Source organism: Bidens hawaiensis, unplaced genomic scaffold, assembly GCF_021521415.1.
Source record: "Bidens hawaiensis isolate Kalapana, Puna unplaced genomic scaffold, B.hawaiensis_p1.1 tig00017238_1, whole genome shotgun sequence".
Taxonomy (NCBI): Eukaryota; Viridiplantae; Streptophyta; class Magnoliopsida; order Asterales; family Asteraceae; genus Bidens; species Bidens hawaiensis.
In genome coordinates this window covers 322,437-334,165 of record NW_027492608.1, presented here as the reverse complement: position 1 = coordinate 334,165, position 11,729 = coordinate 322,437, and the positions used below count along the sequence as shown (strand labels likewise).

The 11,729-nt window shown below is 38.5% G+C and overlaps 2 protein-coding genes across 2 annotated transcripts; both read left to right on the top strand.

Moving 5' to 3' along the window:
• The first annotated feature begins 3,152 nt into the window (after window positions 1-3,152).
• LOC143553442 (serine hydroxymethyltransferase 2, mitochondrial-like) lies at window positions 3,153-7,156 on the top strand. The gene is made up of 15 exons (XM_077043441.1): window positions 3,153-3,222; window positions 3,315-3,368; window positions 3,465-3,551; window positions 3,823-3,944; window positions 4,018-4,094; window positions 4,177-4,301; window positions 4,400-4,492; window positions 4,575-4,667; window positions 5,212-5,409; window positions 5,497-5,601; window positions 5,683-5,748; window positions 6,058-6,135; window positions 6,225-6,336; window positions 6,459-6,569; window positions 6,951-7,156. The coding sequence occupies exons 1-15, from the start codon at window positions 3,157-3,159 to the stop codon at window positions 7,097-7,099; spliced, it is 1,536 nt and encodes a 511-aa protein (XP_076899556.1). The 5' UTR covers window positions 3,153-3,156; the 3' UTR covers window positions 7,100-7,156.
• Window positions 7,157-8,131: 975 nt separating this feature from the next.
• Window positions 8,132-10,388, top strand: LOC143553441 (pentatricopeptide repeat-containing protein At3g49170, chloroplastic-like). Its single transcript, XM_077043440.1, has one exon. The coding sequence runs from the start codon at window positions 8,153-8,155 to the stop codon at window positions 10,304-10,306; it is 2,154 nt and encodes a 717-aa protein (XP_076899555.1). The 5' UTR covers window positions 8,132-8,152; the 3' UTR covers window positions 10,307-10,388.
• The last annotated feature ends 1,341 nt before the right edge of the window (window positions 10,389-11,729 follow it).

Below are 11,729 nucleotides of genomic sequence, written 5' to 3'. Positions count from 1 at the left end.
AGTAAGGGTTGGTGAGTAGGCAGCGGCTAATAGTGACGAACAGTACTAGAGGGTGCTCCTCCTCGCACTGTTGTCGGTGAGCTGTCACCCTGTGATTGGCTCATGGGTTGTTCTGGTCAGATCGTCTGTCCTATCCATACCTTGGTAGGCATAGTACAAAAGATCTTTCAGAATCATAGACTGGCTCATTTAGGCGGGATTGTTCCCGCCTTGCTCATTCCTTCATGTGACTACTGAAGTATCTATTGTCTTGTGCGTGTAGCCCTGCTGTCTGCGGGTAGCCTTCCCTGATGGCTTGTATCCGCAACTGCGGGAACAGGCGGGGTACTTCACCATTGGGAGGCTTTCCCTGCGTGTACAGCTTGCGTACTGCGCGTAAGGTTCTATGAGCATGGTGGGTCCTGCGGGAGCAGATGGTCTTTGCGCAGACGTCCCTGTTCAAGGTGAGTCTTGCGGGACCAACTGGGCTCTGCTGGGACCTACCTCTTCAATTGCCAAACTCCATATTCACACACACCACCACCACCATTATTATTATTATTATAGTTTACTTGTTACACAATATTGAATATGAGTATCGCATCATATTTTGAACAATTGAAAAGATTTTTTTTAAAGATTAAATTTATTTGTAGAGAAGATAGATGGAGACTTAAATAAAAGGATTGAGGCAACGAATACAAGCACTAGACTTTTTTCGAGAGACCGTTAGTGGAAAATCAAGCCAAAACAGAGATTTTATCCTGTCTCCGTTACGCCAGAGAGTTTCGACTCTTAGGATGAAGTAACATCAAGGAAGAAGGTTCTTTCAAAAATGCAAGAAAGACCTGAAAACCAAAGATTATCTCCTTGAGAAGAAACTTAACTTTGAGGGAGTTTTAAACCAAGATCGGCCACAAGCCAAGTTGAAACCACCCAGTCCGTGATAGATATAATAAATACAAATAAAAAACAAAAGTAGGATTGAGAAAGTGGCGACAATCGCTTTCTATTCTAAATAGTTAGGCTAAGGGGTGTGGGGGGCTCTAATGGGGGCTCCAGTGGGGGCTCCAGCCAATAATATTATGTCGTGTGGCAGAGAGAGAAACTGGATAAGGGGTGTGTTGGAGCCCCCGTTGGAGCCCCTGGCCCTGGTGTGGAGGGGCTCCAGCAGGGGCTCCAGCGATTTTTTTTTTATTTTTTTATAAATATATTCAAACAACGTATTATTAAAAAAACCTATAAATTATTAAAAAAACACACATTTTTTTTAAAATTCAAATTACAAAAAAAAACATACTAAAAATTAAACAAACAATAATACTTAATAATAACAATAATCTAATACAAGATCATCGAGTACGATGACATTTTTTTTTAAAAAAAAGTTGGGAAGATGGGTTGATTTTGGGTTTTATTTTGAAGTTGTGGTGATTGATATGGGTGAAATGAGGTATTTTATAGATGAAATGAGGTATTATTTAGGGAAAAAATATTTTTTTTTTAATTTAATCCCTTCCCAACGGCTCTTTTTACCTTCCCAACGTCCATTTTCTCTCTCTTCTCCCTCGACCAGCCTCACGCCTGCCTGGATTTCTGCGCTCGCGCCCCTGCTCGCGCCCCGGTGGTGTGGGGTTAGCGCCCCGGGGCGCGAGCGGAGGGGCTCTAGCGCCCCGGTTAGCGGCCCACACCCCTCAGCCTTAGGCTGAGGGGTGTGGGGGGCGCGAGAGGGGGCGCGAGTGGGGGCGCCAGCCAATAATATTGTGACGTGTGGCAGAGAGAGAAACTTGATAAGATGGGTGTTGGTAGTGGTGCTCGCGCCCCGGGGCATGGTGTGGAGGGGCGCGAGAGGGGGCGCGAGTGGTTTTTTTTTTATTTTTTTATAAATGTATTAAAAAAACGTATTATTAAAAAAACTCATAAATTATTTAAAAAAACACACATTAATTAAAAAAACACATTAATATCTAAAAAAAAATTAAAGTACTAAAAAAAACATTATTCTTATTCTTCGGCTTGGTCTTCTTCGATCAACCTCTTGGTCTCATACGACCGGCGTTCCTGTTGAACAGATTAGTAAACAAGCCGACAAATTTTCTGATTTCGGTCCACCGACCCGAAATCATATCGGCGTTCCGCTCTGTACTCCCAACGAGCGAATAGAACGTCTCCCTAACCTTTGTCCAAAAGACCTTGCTCTTTTGGTAGTCCGCTGCAAAATGCATAAATAAATTTGTAAGTCATTTAACTTTTTTATTAAAAATCATTTTTAAAAACGTTAAAACAATTACCGCAACGCCGATCCTCAGAAGTGACTATCCAAGCCCGACACAGGGCTTCCTTCTCATCCGATGACCACGGAGTGATTTTCCGTTTCGTCCTTCCGGTCGAAGCCGAACCCGACCCGTCCGTTGCAATTTGTTTTTTCCGGTGGACGCGTCTTCTTTGTCCCGCAGCTTCACCTTCTGGTTCTTGTGTCTCCGGAACTACAAAGTTAGGAGACGGTTGTATGTTGGATGGTTGAAAGCCGGATGGTTGTTGCGACCCCGAATAAAACATCGCTTGGTCCGGTGCCGACCATAAATCCTCGTAACTGTAATCTGAATCTAGGTTTGGGTACCAATTTCCAGCCATGTTTTTAAAAAAAGGTTTGGAAGATGGGGTGATTTTGGGTTTTGGGTGTGGTATGTGATATTGGTATATGATATTGGTATGTGATATTGGTGTTGGTTTGGGTTTGATATAGGTTGAATAGAGAGAAAAAATCGGGTTTGATTTTGGTTTGATATTGGTTGCAATGTATGTTATTATATAGAGTAAAATTTTTTTTTTTTTTAATAAAAAACGAGCCCAACGGCTCTTTTCACGCATTCCCAGACCTCCTTCACGCTCCCCCAGCCGCTACCCCACCCGCGCCTGCCTCTTTTTCCGCGCTCGCGCCCCTTTCGCGCCCCTCTCGCGCCTCGGTGGTGTGGTCCTCGCGCCCCGGGGCGCGACCGTCTCGCCTCTTGCGCCCTTTCTCGCGCTCCGCACCCCTCAGCCTTATAATAATATTATTAGGTAAGATAAGGACTGACACCTCATCGGCCACTCACAGTCACAGCCGCAATCATCCAAACCCAGATCCGATCCAATCCAATCCATCGTATCTGCTTCTCTCTATTGCTGAAGAAGAAGATGGCAATCGCACTTCGAAGGCTATGTTCTTCTTCAACACACAATCATCATCGCCTCCGTTACATGGTTTCCTTTTATTATTGTTTTCATTCTCAGTTAATTAATAATATTAATTCATCTCTTCTATTTCTATTGTAACCATTTTATCTTATGCCTAGGCTTCCTTGCCCAATCCAACAGCTGCTGCTGATATTCAACTTTCACGTGCCAATGTTAGTTAGTTCGTTTCTTCTTCTTCTATTATTATTATCATTTGCTATTACATGTGCGTGATCGTTCTAGGGTTGGTTTAATTGACTTACTTACAGTGGACCAAGCAATTGAATGCTCCTCTTGAGGAGATTGATCCTCAGATTGCTGACATCATTGAGCTTGAAAAAGCCAGGCAATGGAAGGTACACATTATTCTAATCATGCTTCTTTAGAGTTACCTCCACCTAAATCAACATTAATGCTTGCTTGCTGTGGACATATACCTTTAATATTCACCACACTATTTATTAAATTAAGGACTAGTACTTTCAAATAACCTCACTAATTTAATTATTATTATGCCATTTACTATCTATCAATTGTTCATTATTATTACAAACACCATACCAGCTAGCTAGATTTACATTACACTATGCATCTCCATTCTCTAAAAACACTATCCTCTTAATGTAGGGATTCGAGCTCATACCTTCTGAAAACTTCACCTCCTTGTCCGTCATGCAAGCTGTTGGATCCGTCATGACCAATAAATACAGTGAAGGTTATCCTGGTGCTAGATACTATGGGGGGAATGAGTATGCTAAACTCTACTTTTCACTTATTTATTTTCTCTCTTTATACGCATTAATTACTTGTATATTTTTAAAGGTACATTGATATGGCTGAGAGATTGTGCCAGAAGCGGGCCTTGGAAGCTTTTAATTTGGATCCTTCAAAATGGGGAGGTAACATTCATTTCAAATCCCAACCAGTTGTTACCTTTTTCTGTAATCCTATGAAACTGGAACTTTGCCATCTTTCTTGCAGTCAATGTGCAGTCCTTATCCGGGTCGCCTGCTAACTTTCAAGTTTACACTGCACTTTTGAAACCTCATGAGAGAATCATGTCGCTGGATCTTCCTCATGGCGGACATCTCTCACATGGTTATCAGGTGTTCTATCGTTTTATCTTCAAACGACTTCTAATTCGGTTATGTTTTATGAGAAATTATTAGAAGTATGTCATTTTGATATGTTTTTCATCATTTAGACCGACACAAAGAAGATTTCGGCCGTGTCAATATTTTTTGAGACTATGCCATACAGGTTGGATGAAAGCACGGGTTATATTGATTATGATCAAGTGAGTTATAAGTTTAGCATGATATTTCATATTCCCATCAAGGTTTCTTTTTTCTTATGAAATAGTTGATTGTATGTTACAGATGGAAAAAAGTGCAGTGCTTTTTAGGCCAAAATTAATTGTAGCCGGTGCAAGTGCCTATGCCCGAGTATATGATTATGCCCGCATGCGCAAGGTAAATCTTGTTTCAATAAAATGACTATTCTAGACTCAAAAGAAAGTACACTCCGTTAGGAATTTAAACACGGCCAATACAGTTCTCTTCATCCAAGGACGAAGCTTAGTTGGGGCCAGGGGTGGCCCCGCCCCCCTCCGTTTTTTCGCTCGATATTGTAAATTTATCCTTTTATGGTCGAATATTTTTATATATAGTGTAAATTTCCCCGTTCATGACCGAAATTTTGAGTCCGCCCCCCTCCGTTTTTTCGCTCGGTAGTGTAAATTTATCTTTTTTTAGGCGAAAATTTGTATACATAGTGTAAATTTACCCGTTTCCGACCGAAATTTTGAGCTCGGCCCCTCCATTTTATCGCTTGGTAGTGTAAATTTATTATTTTTCGGCCGATAATTTTTACACATAGTGTAAATTTACCCGTTTCCGACCGAAATTTTGAGTCCACCCCTGTAGTTTTATGATTTTTTTTATACATATTGAGTCCGGCCCCCTCGACGTGTATGTCCAAGCTTCGCCACTGTCTTCATCTATATAAATGTTACAGGTTTGTGACAAACAAAAGGCTATTCTATTAGCTGACATGGCACACATCAGCGGGTTGGTTGCTGCTGGTGTTATACCGTCACCATTTGAATATGCAGATGTCGTGACAACAACAACACACAAGTCACTACGTGGGCCACGTGGAGCAATGATCTTTTACAGGAAGGGGCTAAAAGAGATCAACAAGAAGGGCAACGAAGTGAGTTTTTATGGTTAATTGGCTGCAAGAAATTTTAAAATATTGTATTCCATATTGTTTAGCGTTTAAATATGTGCCTGTGTGTAGGTAATGTATGACTTTGAAGATAAAATCAATCAAGCTGTGTTCCCAGGACTTCAAGGGGGTCCACACAATCATACCATTGCCGGTTTAGCTGTTGCATTAAAACAGGTTTAACACACTATCATTATTTGGCCTTCATTGTAAATTAGTTTAAGTTTTAATTTTTGACTATTTTTATTTTATCTATAGGCTACAACTCCAGAGTACAAGGCATATCAAGAACAAGTTCTTGCCAATTGCAAGAAATTTTCACTGGTTTACTGAATACACTAATATTTGTTTCCCAATTTTGCATTTTTGTATGTCACCCCATATATAGGTCAGATCCACAAAATGAAAATTTTAAACTAGTTATGTTATTGTGGGCATCTTAAGGTAGGAGAAAGAAGCCTAAATCACACATGTCTAATTGATATGGTTAAATAAGAAACATAAGTGTGATTTTTGGTTCATCAGGTCAATTTCTCTATGTTAAAGAGGAATCTAGATAGAATACAAAAGAGTTTTAAGGAAAAATGATATTAATAAACTTCTTACATATTTTTATGTTTGCTGATTTTGCAGAGTTTGATGGAGAGGGGATATGATCTTGTATCCGGTGGAACTGATAACCATTTGGTCTTGGTAAATTTAAGAAACAAGGTATGGCTGTTTAGTAAAATTTGCAGCACATATTTGCCCATGTTTTTTTGTTCTTAGAGGGCAGTTTAGACCTTTCCTTCTGAATACAGGGTATCGATGGGTCCAGAGTTGAGAAGGTATTGGAATTAGTGCATATAGCTGCAAACAAAAATACTGTTCCCGGTGACGTATCCGCCATGGTGCCTGGGGGCATTCGCATGGGTATGTTTCATCGTTTCTAAATCTTGCATTCATTAGAAAAAAAAACCCTATGATATATTTAAATATCCAAAGTTTAGATCTTTGATTATTAATTTGACGAAATGTATTTGTTTATGATTCAGGAACTCCCGCACTAACATCTAGGGGATTTCTTGAAGATGATTTTGTCAAAGTTGCAGAGTTATTTGATACAACAGTCAAGTTGGCCTTGAAAATTAAGGCAGCTTCTACAGGTTACTATATTCTTACCGAAAGATAACTTGTTTAACTTTTAGGTCAACGGACTAGTTTTCCACTTTAAAGTTTGAAGAGCTCTTTTAATTGATTGTGTCGCTAGAAATGAATATAGTTAGGCCTTGAGTGTAAGCTTAGAAACCAGTCTTGTAGGCTTGACCTCAAAATAATCGTCTGTATGCTGCTAACTACATAGCTCTTACTGTCGCTGTATGTGAAAAGAGTAGTACTTTGACTTTAGAGGTCAAACATGTTAGTTTCAAGTTTCAACAAATATTTTCAAAGTAATGACAGTATTCGCTTTAACATTAGAAATGAACTAAAAGCTTATGAATCTATGCTAACAAGGTGTTTACGTTTGTAATTGAAATTGATATCAGGAACCAAGTTGAAGGACTTTGTTGCAACTATGAACGGAGATGAGAAATTTCAATCTGAGATTGTAAAGATCCGGGGCGAGGTGGAGGAGTATGCTAAACAATTTCCAACAATCGGGTTCGAGAAGGAAACAATGAAGTACAAAAATTAATAATATTTGTTTTGTTTTTGTTTTTTTTTTTGTTAATCACGTCTTGTTGAATATGGATATTTGTTTGTTTTGATAAGCAATATAATTTGTGGTGTTGCTGAGTAACAGTTTTAGTTTTGTTTTTGATAATCAAACGTACAGTAATAAATAAATAAATAAATGCAAGCAATATTATTATTATTATTATTATTATTATTATTATTATTATTATTATTTGAACGGCAAACAAATATAGAATGCCTAAGTATTTCGTACGGGGTGACCTAATGATAAAAGGTCACCGCCAGCTGGCCCAACCTAGTCGTACGGAGCCCTTAAGCGCCTCCAAGTTATCTCCAGTTCATGAGAAAATCCACATGCCCGAAGGCCCACGGTGGTAAAACTCGGCCGCCCTCAAGATCGAACCGGAGATCACAAATATCTCAATCTTGCTTCATTGAGCCATCCATGTCCTCTAAAGTGTTGTAGGTGGGGTTTGAACTTGGGTCTCCATTGATAAACCCATGCTATCTACCATGTTAGTTTTGATTCAAGGTAATTTAGATTAGGATAATCTTAAGTACATGTTGCTAGTTTGTGTAATATTATGTCGACAACGTCCATTTAACCAATCAATTCTTATAACGTCTACCCTAAAATTCTGTATGTTGACCCGATCACTTTTTAGTCATTATCTGATAGAATTTTTAACCAAACCAGCATCCACACTTGTCCAAATCTCGTCAAAAACCAAAATAATCTTGTCAGACGCCTAGATAATCGCGTCGATTTAAAAGGAAAAAAAGAAAATAGTGACCTGCTAGTTTAATGACGCGTGACAAAATCTGATTGGTTAAAAACACAATCTAATAAAAAGTCGGGTCAACAATATAACATTTTGTCAATATTTAGCGGTAAAAACATTTTGCTTGTTATCCCATCATCCTCTTCTGTGTGTCACTGAGATCAATTATTATCCAAACACAATCGATGAAGATAACGTGAAACACACCCACACACACACAGTTCATCACATGAAGAAGAAGAAGAATAATAAGTAACTGCTTTAATTTAATGGCATCTTTATTACCTTCAGTTGTTACCAAACTTGAACCTGAATTCAAAAGACGCACCGCTAATTCTATATCTATTTCTAATTCAACAAGTTTGGATTTTGAGCCTTCAACTTACGTCTCACTTTTACAAAAATGTTATTCATTTCAACATGCCCAAATCATTCACGCCCTCATTCTCAAATCTGGGTACCACCAAGATTTGTTTGTGATGACATCTTTAGTGAATGTTTATGGAAAATGTGGTGCCATGGACTCTGCACGCCAGGTGTTCGATCATTTGCCTAACAGAAACGTTGTCACTTGGACTTCTTTAATGTCAGGCTATGCGAATAACTCACACCCTGAAATAGCTATTCAAGTGTTTTTAAATATGTTGGAGTACGGGTTGTACCCGACTAATTACACGGTTGGAGTCGTATTAAACGCGTGTGCTGCGGTTTGTGATGTTAAGACAGGAAAGCAGGTTCATGGGTATGTCTTGAAATACGGACTCGAGGATGACACCAGCGTTGGGAATTCGCTTTGTAATTTGTATTCCAAGTGCAGCGGCTACTTGGATTCTGCGATGAAAGCGTTTTGGAGGATAAAGGAAAGGAACGTGATCTCGTGGACGATTGTTGTTTCGGCTTGTGGGGATAATGGGGATTCGGAAGCTGGTTTGCGGTTGTTTAGTGAGATGCTTGAGGAGGGTGTTGAGGTAAATGAGTTTATTTTGACGAGCGTGTTGAGTTTGTGTTGCACGTTGCAGGCTGTAGACGTTGGTTTGCAGGTCCATTCGTTAAGTATAAAGATTGGGTATGGATTGAACGTGCCTGTTACGAATTCCGTTATGTATTTGTATTTGAAAATGGGATTGTTTAGTGAGGCGAAGAAGTTGTTTGATGGATTGGAGAAAGTAAGCTTAGTAACGTGGAACGCGATGATTGCAGGCCATGCGCAGATGATGGATGTTGCGGAAAATAGCATAGTGGCATCCCGAAATGGAGTTGAAGCGCTTGACATGCTTGTGAGATTACAAAGATCGGGTTTGAAGCCGGATCTTTTCACATTGTCCAGTGTCTTGACAGTGTGTAGCAATCTTGTGGCTTTAGAACAAGGAGAACAGGTTCATGCGCAGACCATCAAGACCGGTTTTTTATCGGATGTTGTCGTTGGGACGGCTTTGGTTAATATGTATAGTAAATGTGGTAGTATAAAGAAGGCGAGTAAAGCGTTTGTTGAAATGACTTCGAGAACATTGATTTCTTGGACTTCGATGATTACGGCTTTTGCTCAACATGGTCTTTATCTGCAGGCTTTGGATCTTTTTAACGACATGCGGTTAGCAGGAGATAGGCCGAACAAGGTAACGTTTGTCGGTGTTCTTTCGGCCTGTAGTCATGCTGGAATGGTGGACGAGGGTTTACGTTACTTCGAGATGATGGAACACGAGTACAAAATCGTTCCTGTTATGGATCATTACGGTTGCGTAATCGATATGTTTGTGAGACTGGGTAGGTTAGAAGAAGCTTTTGAGTTTGTGAAGAAAATGGAAGTTGAACCGAATGAGTTTATTTGGTCTCTACTGGTTGCAGGCTGCAGAAGTCATGGGAATCTTGAGTTGGGGTTTTATGCTGCTGAGCAATTACTCTTGTTAAGCCCTAAAGATCCCGAGACGTACATTATGTTACTGAACATGTATGTCTCAGCAGGAAGATGGAAGGATGCTTCGAAGGTGAGGAAAGCTATGAAAGATGACACGGTTATGAAGTTGAAAGATTGGAGCTGGATTAGCATTAAAGATAAAGTTTACTCCTTTAAACCCGATGATACTCAGTTTGAAGAAGTTGATGTCTTATTAAGGTATTTGCTTGAGAAATCAAGAAGTCTCAGATATGAGTGGAAAGAGACGCCCGAAAACGAAGAATCAGAGGATAAAGAAGCAAGGGTTCATCACAGTGAAGAGTTTGCAGTGGTGTTTGGTTTGTTGAAGACAGAAAAACCAGCAGCGGTTCGTGTTGTGAAGAGTACGAGCATGTGCAGAGATTGTCATAGTTTTATTAAGATTGTTTCGGTGTTAACGCAGAGGGAAATCGTGGTGAAAGACAGTAAACGGCTTCATAGATTTGATAATGGCAAGTGTTCATGTGGTGATTTTGGTAGTCTTTTGTGATCTTGTTCGAAGATGGTATGGAAATATACAATGTTTAGGCTCAAATTAGTATAAAATCTCTTTGTTGTAATTTGTAAACCAATCATCTTTTAATTATACACAAATTCAATTGAAAATCTTTCTAAACATGCATCTGGTAATTGAAAACTTAGGTACTACAAGCAGGGTTGTCAACGAACTGGACCCACACCGAAAGCTTCTATAGGACAACCGAGCGGTTCACTAACAGCCAATCGAACAAAATTCTTGTTCGTGTTTGTTCATTGAGGAAATAAACTTGTTCATGAACGCAAACGAACAAAAGCAAATTCTTGTTCGTGTTTGTTCATTGCTAACTATACTCATATATTGATTCTTACTTGCACTAATGTATTAGTTGGTAAATATTTAAAAATCTATAAAAAAATAAAAAGTCACTAGGCATTTGTAAACGATAATTAAGTTAAGAGAGACATGAAATAGTACTTGTATTGCTTGTTAAATCATAAATGCATGTAGTTTAGTTGCAGTGGTTTATTGTGTTGTGTGACTTGTGTCTACTCAAAGAAAGGTCACTGCTTGTTATGGGCTGGAAAGCAAGTGTCTGGCTAATGGGCTTTAAATTAAAATCAGTAGGCCCAAAATTTAATGAGTTGGTGACTTGGTGTTGGTCACCTATGTTTTGACTTTTGAGTTTCTTGGAGTTATATGTGTCATGTGTTGACCTCAACAAAGTTTGACAAATAAAATTTGAGCTACTTGATCATTATTGCAAAGATATTTTCGAGCTATTTAAGCTTTTGAATTAAGTTTACTTATGCATCCTCCAAGCCTATATGAAACCTTTTTACGTTTATAGCTATATAGTCGAACTTGTCTCGACTCGATTTAGCTATGGATGGGATTCAACTCGATACGGTTATTGACTTATTGTTGTAATTAAATAGTTAGTTGAAAATGACAAATATAGCTAGAATATGAGTTTTAATAATATTGTTGAATATAATCAAATGAATATAAAAACCTTTTTTGTACTCTAAATTTAAACTATCTTACACACCCTTAAATCTACATCAATGTATATAATGATACTAGAACGCTAAACTACTTGTCAAGTAACAAGGGTCTTTTCATAAATATCAAACACAATTAAATATGTGTATTTATAGTTATAGACTATAAATATCAAACACAAATTAGTTACCTAAGTATAATTTTCCTTTCCAAAATATAAGAATCTTTAAAAAGTACCATTGCTTTATTTCAATCTATTGCAACTAACATATTTGCTAAAGATATCTAGAGCATTGACATCCTATTTATGATATTATTATGGATGCTCTAAAGATATTTACGCTAGATAACATTTTTTTATGCCCTTGTCTAAGTCTAAATCTTAATGAATACAAAAGTGACATCAGAAAAAAACGACTTGTACCAAAAA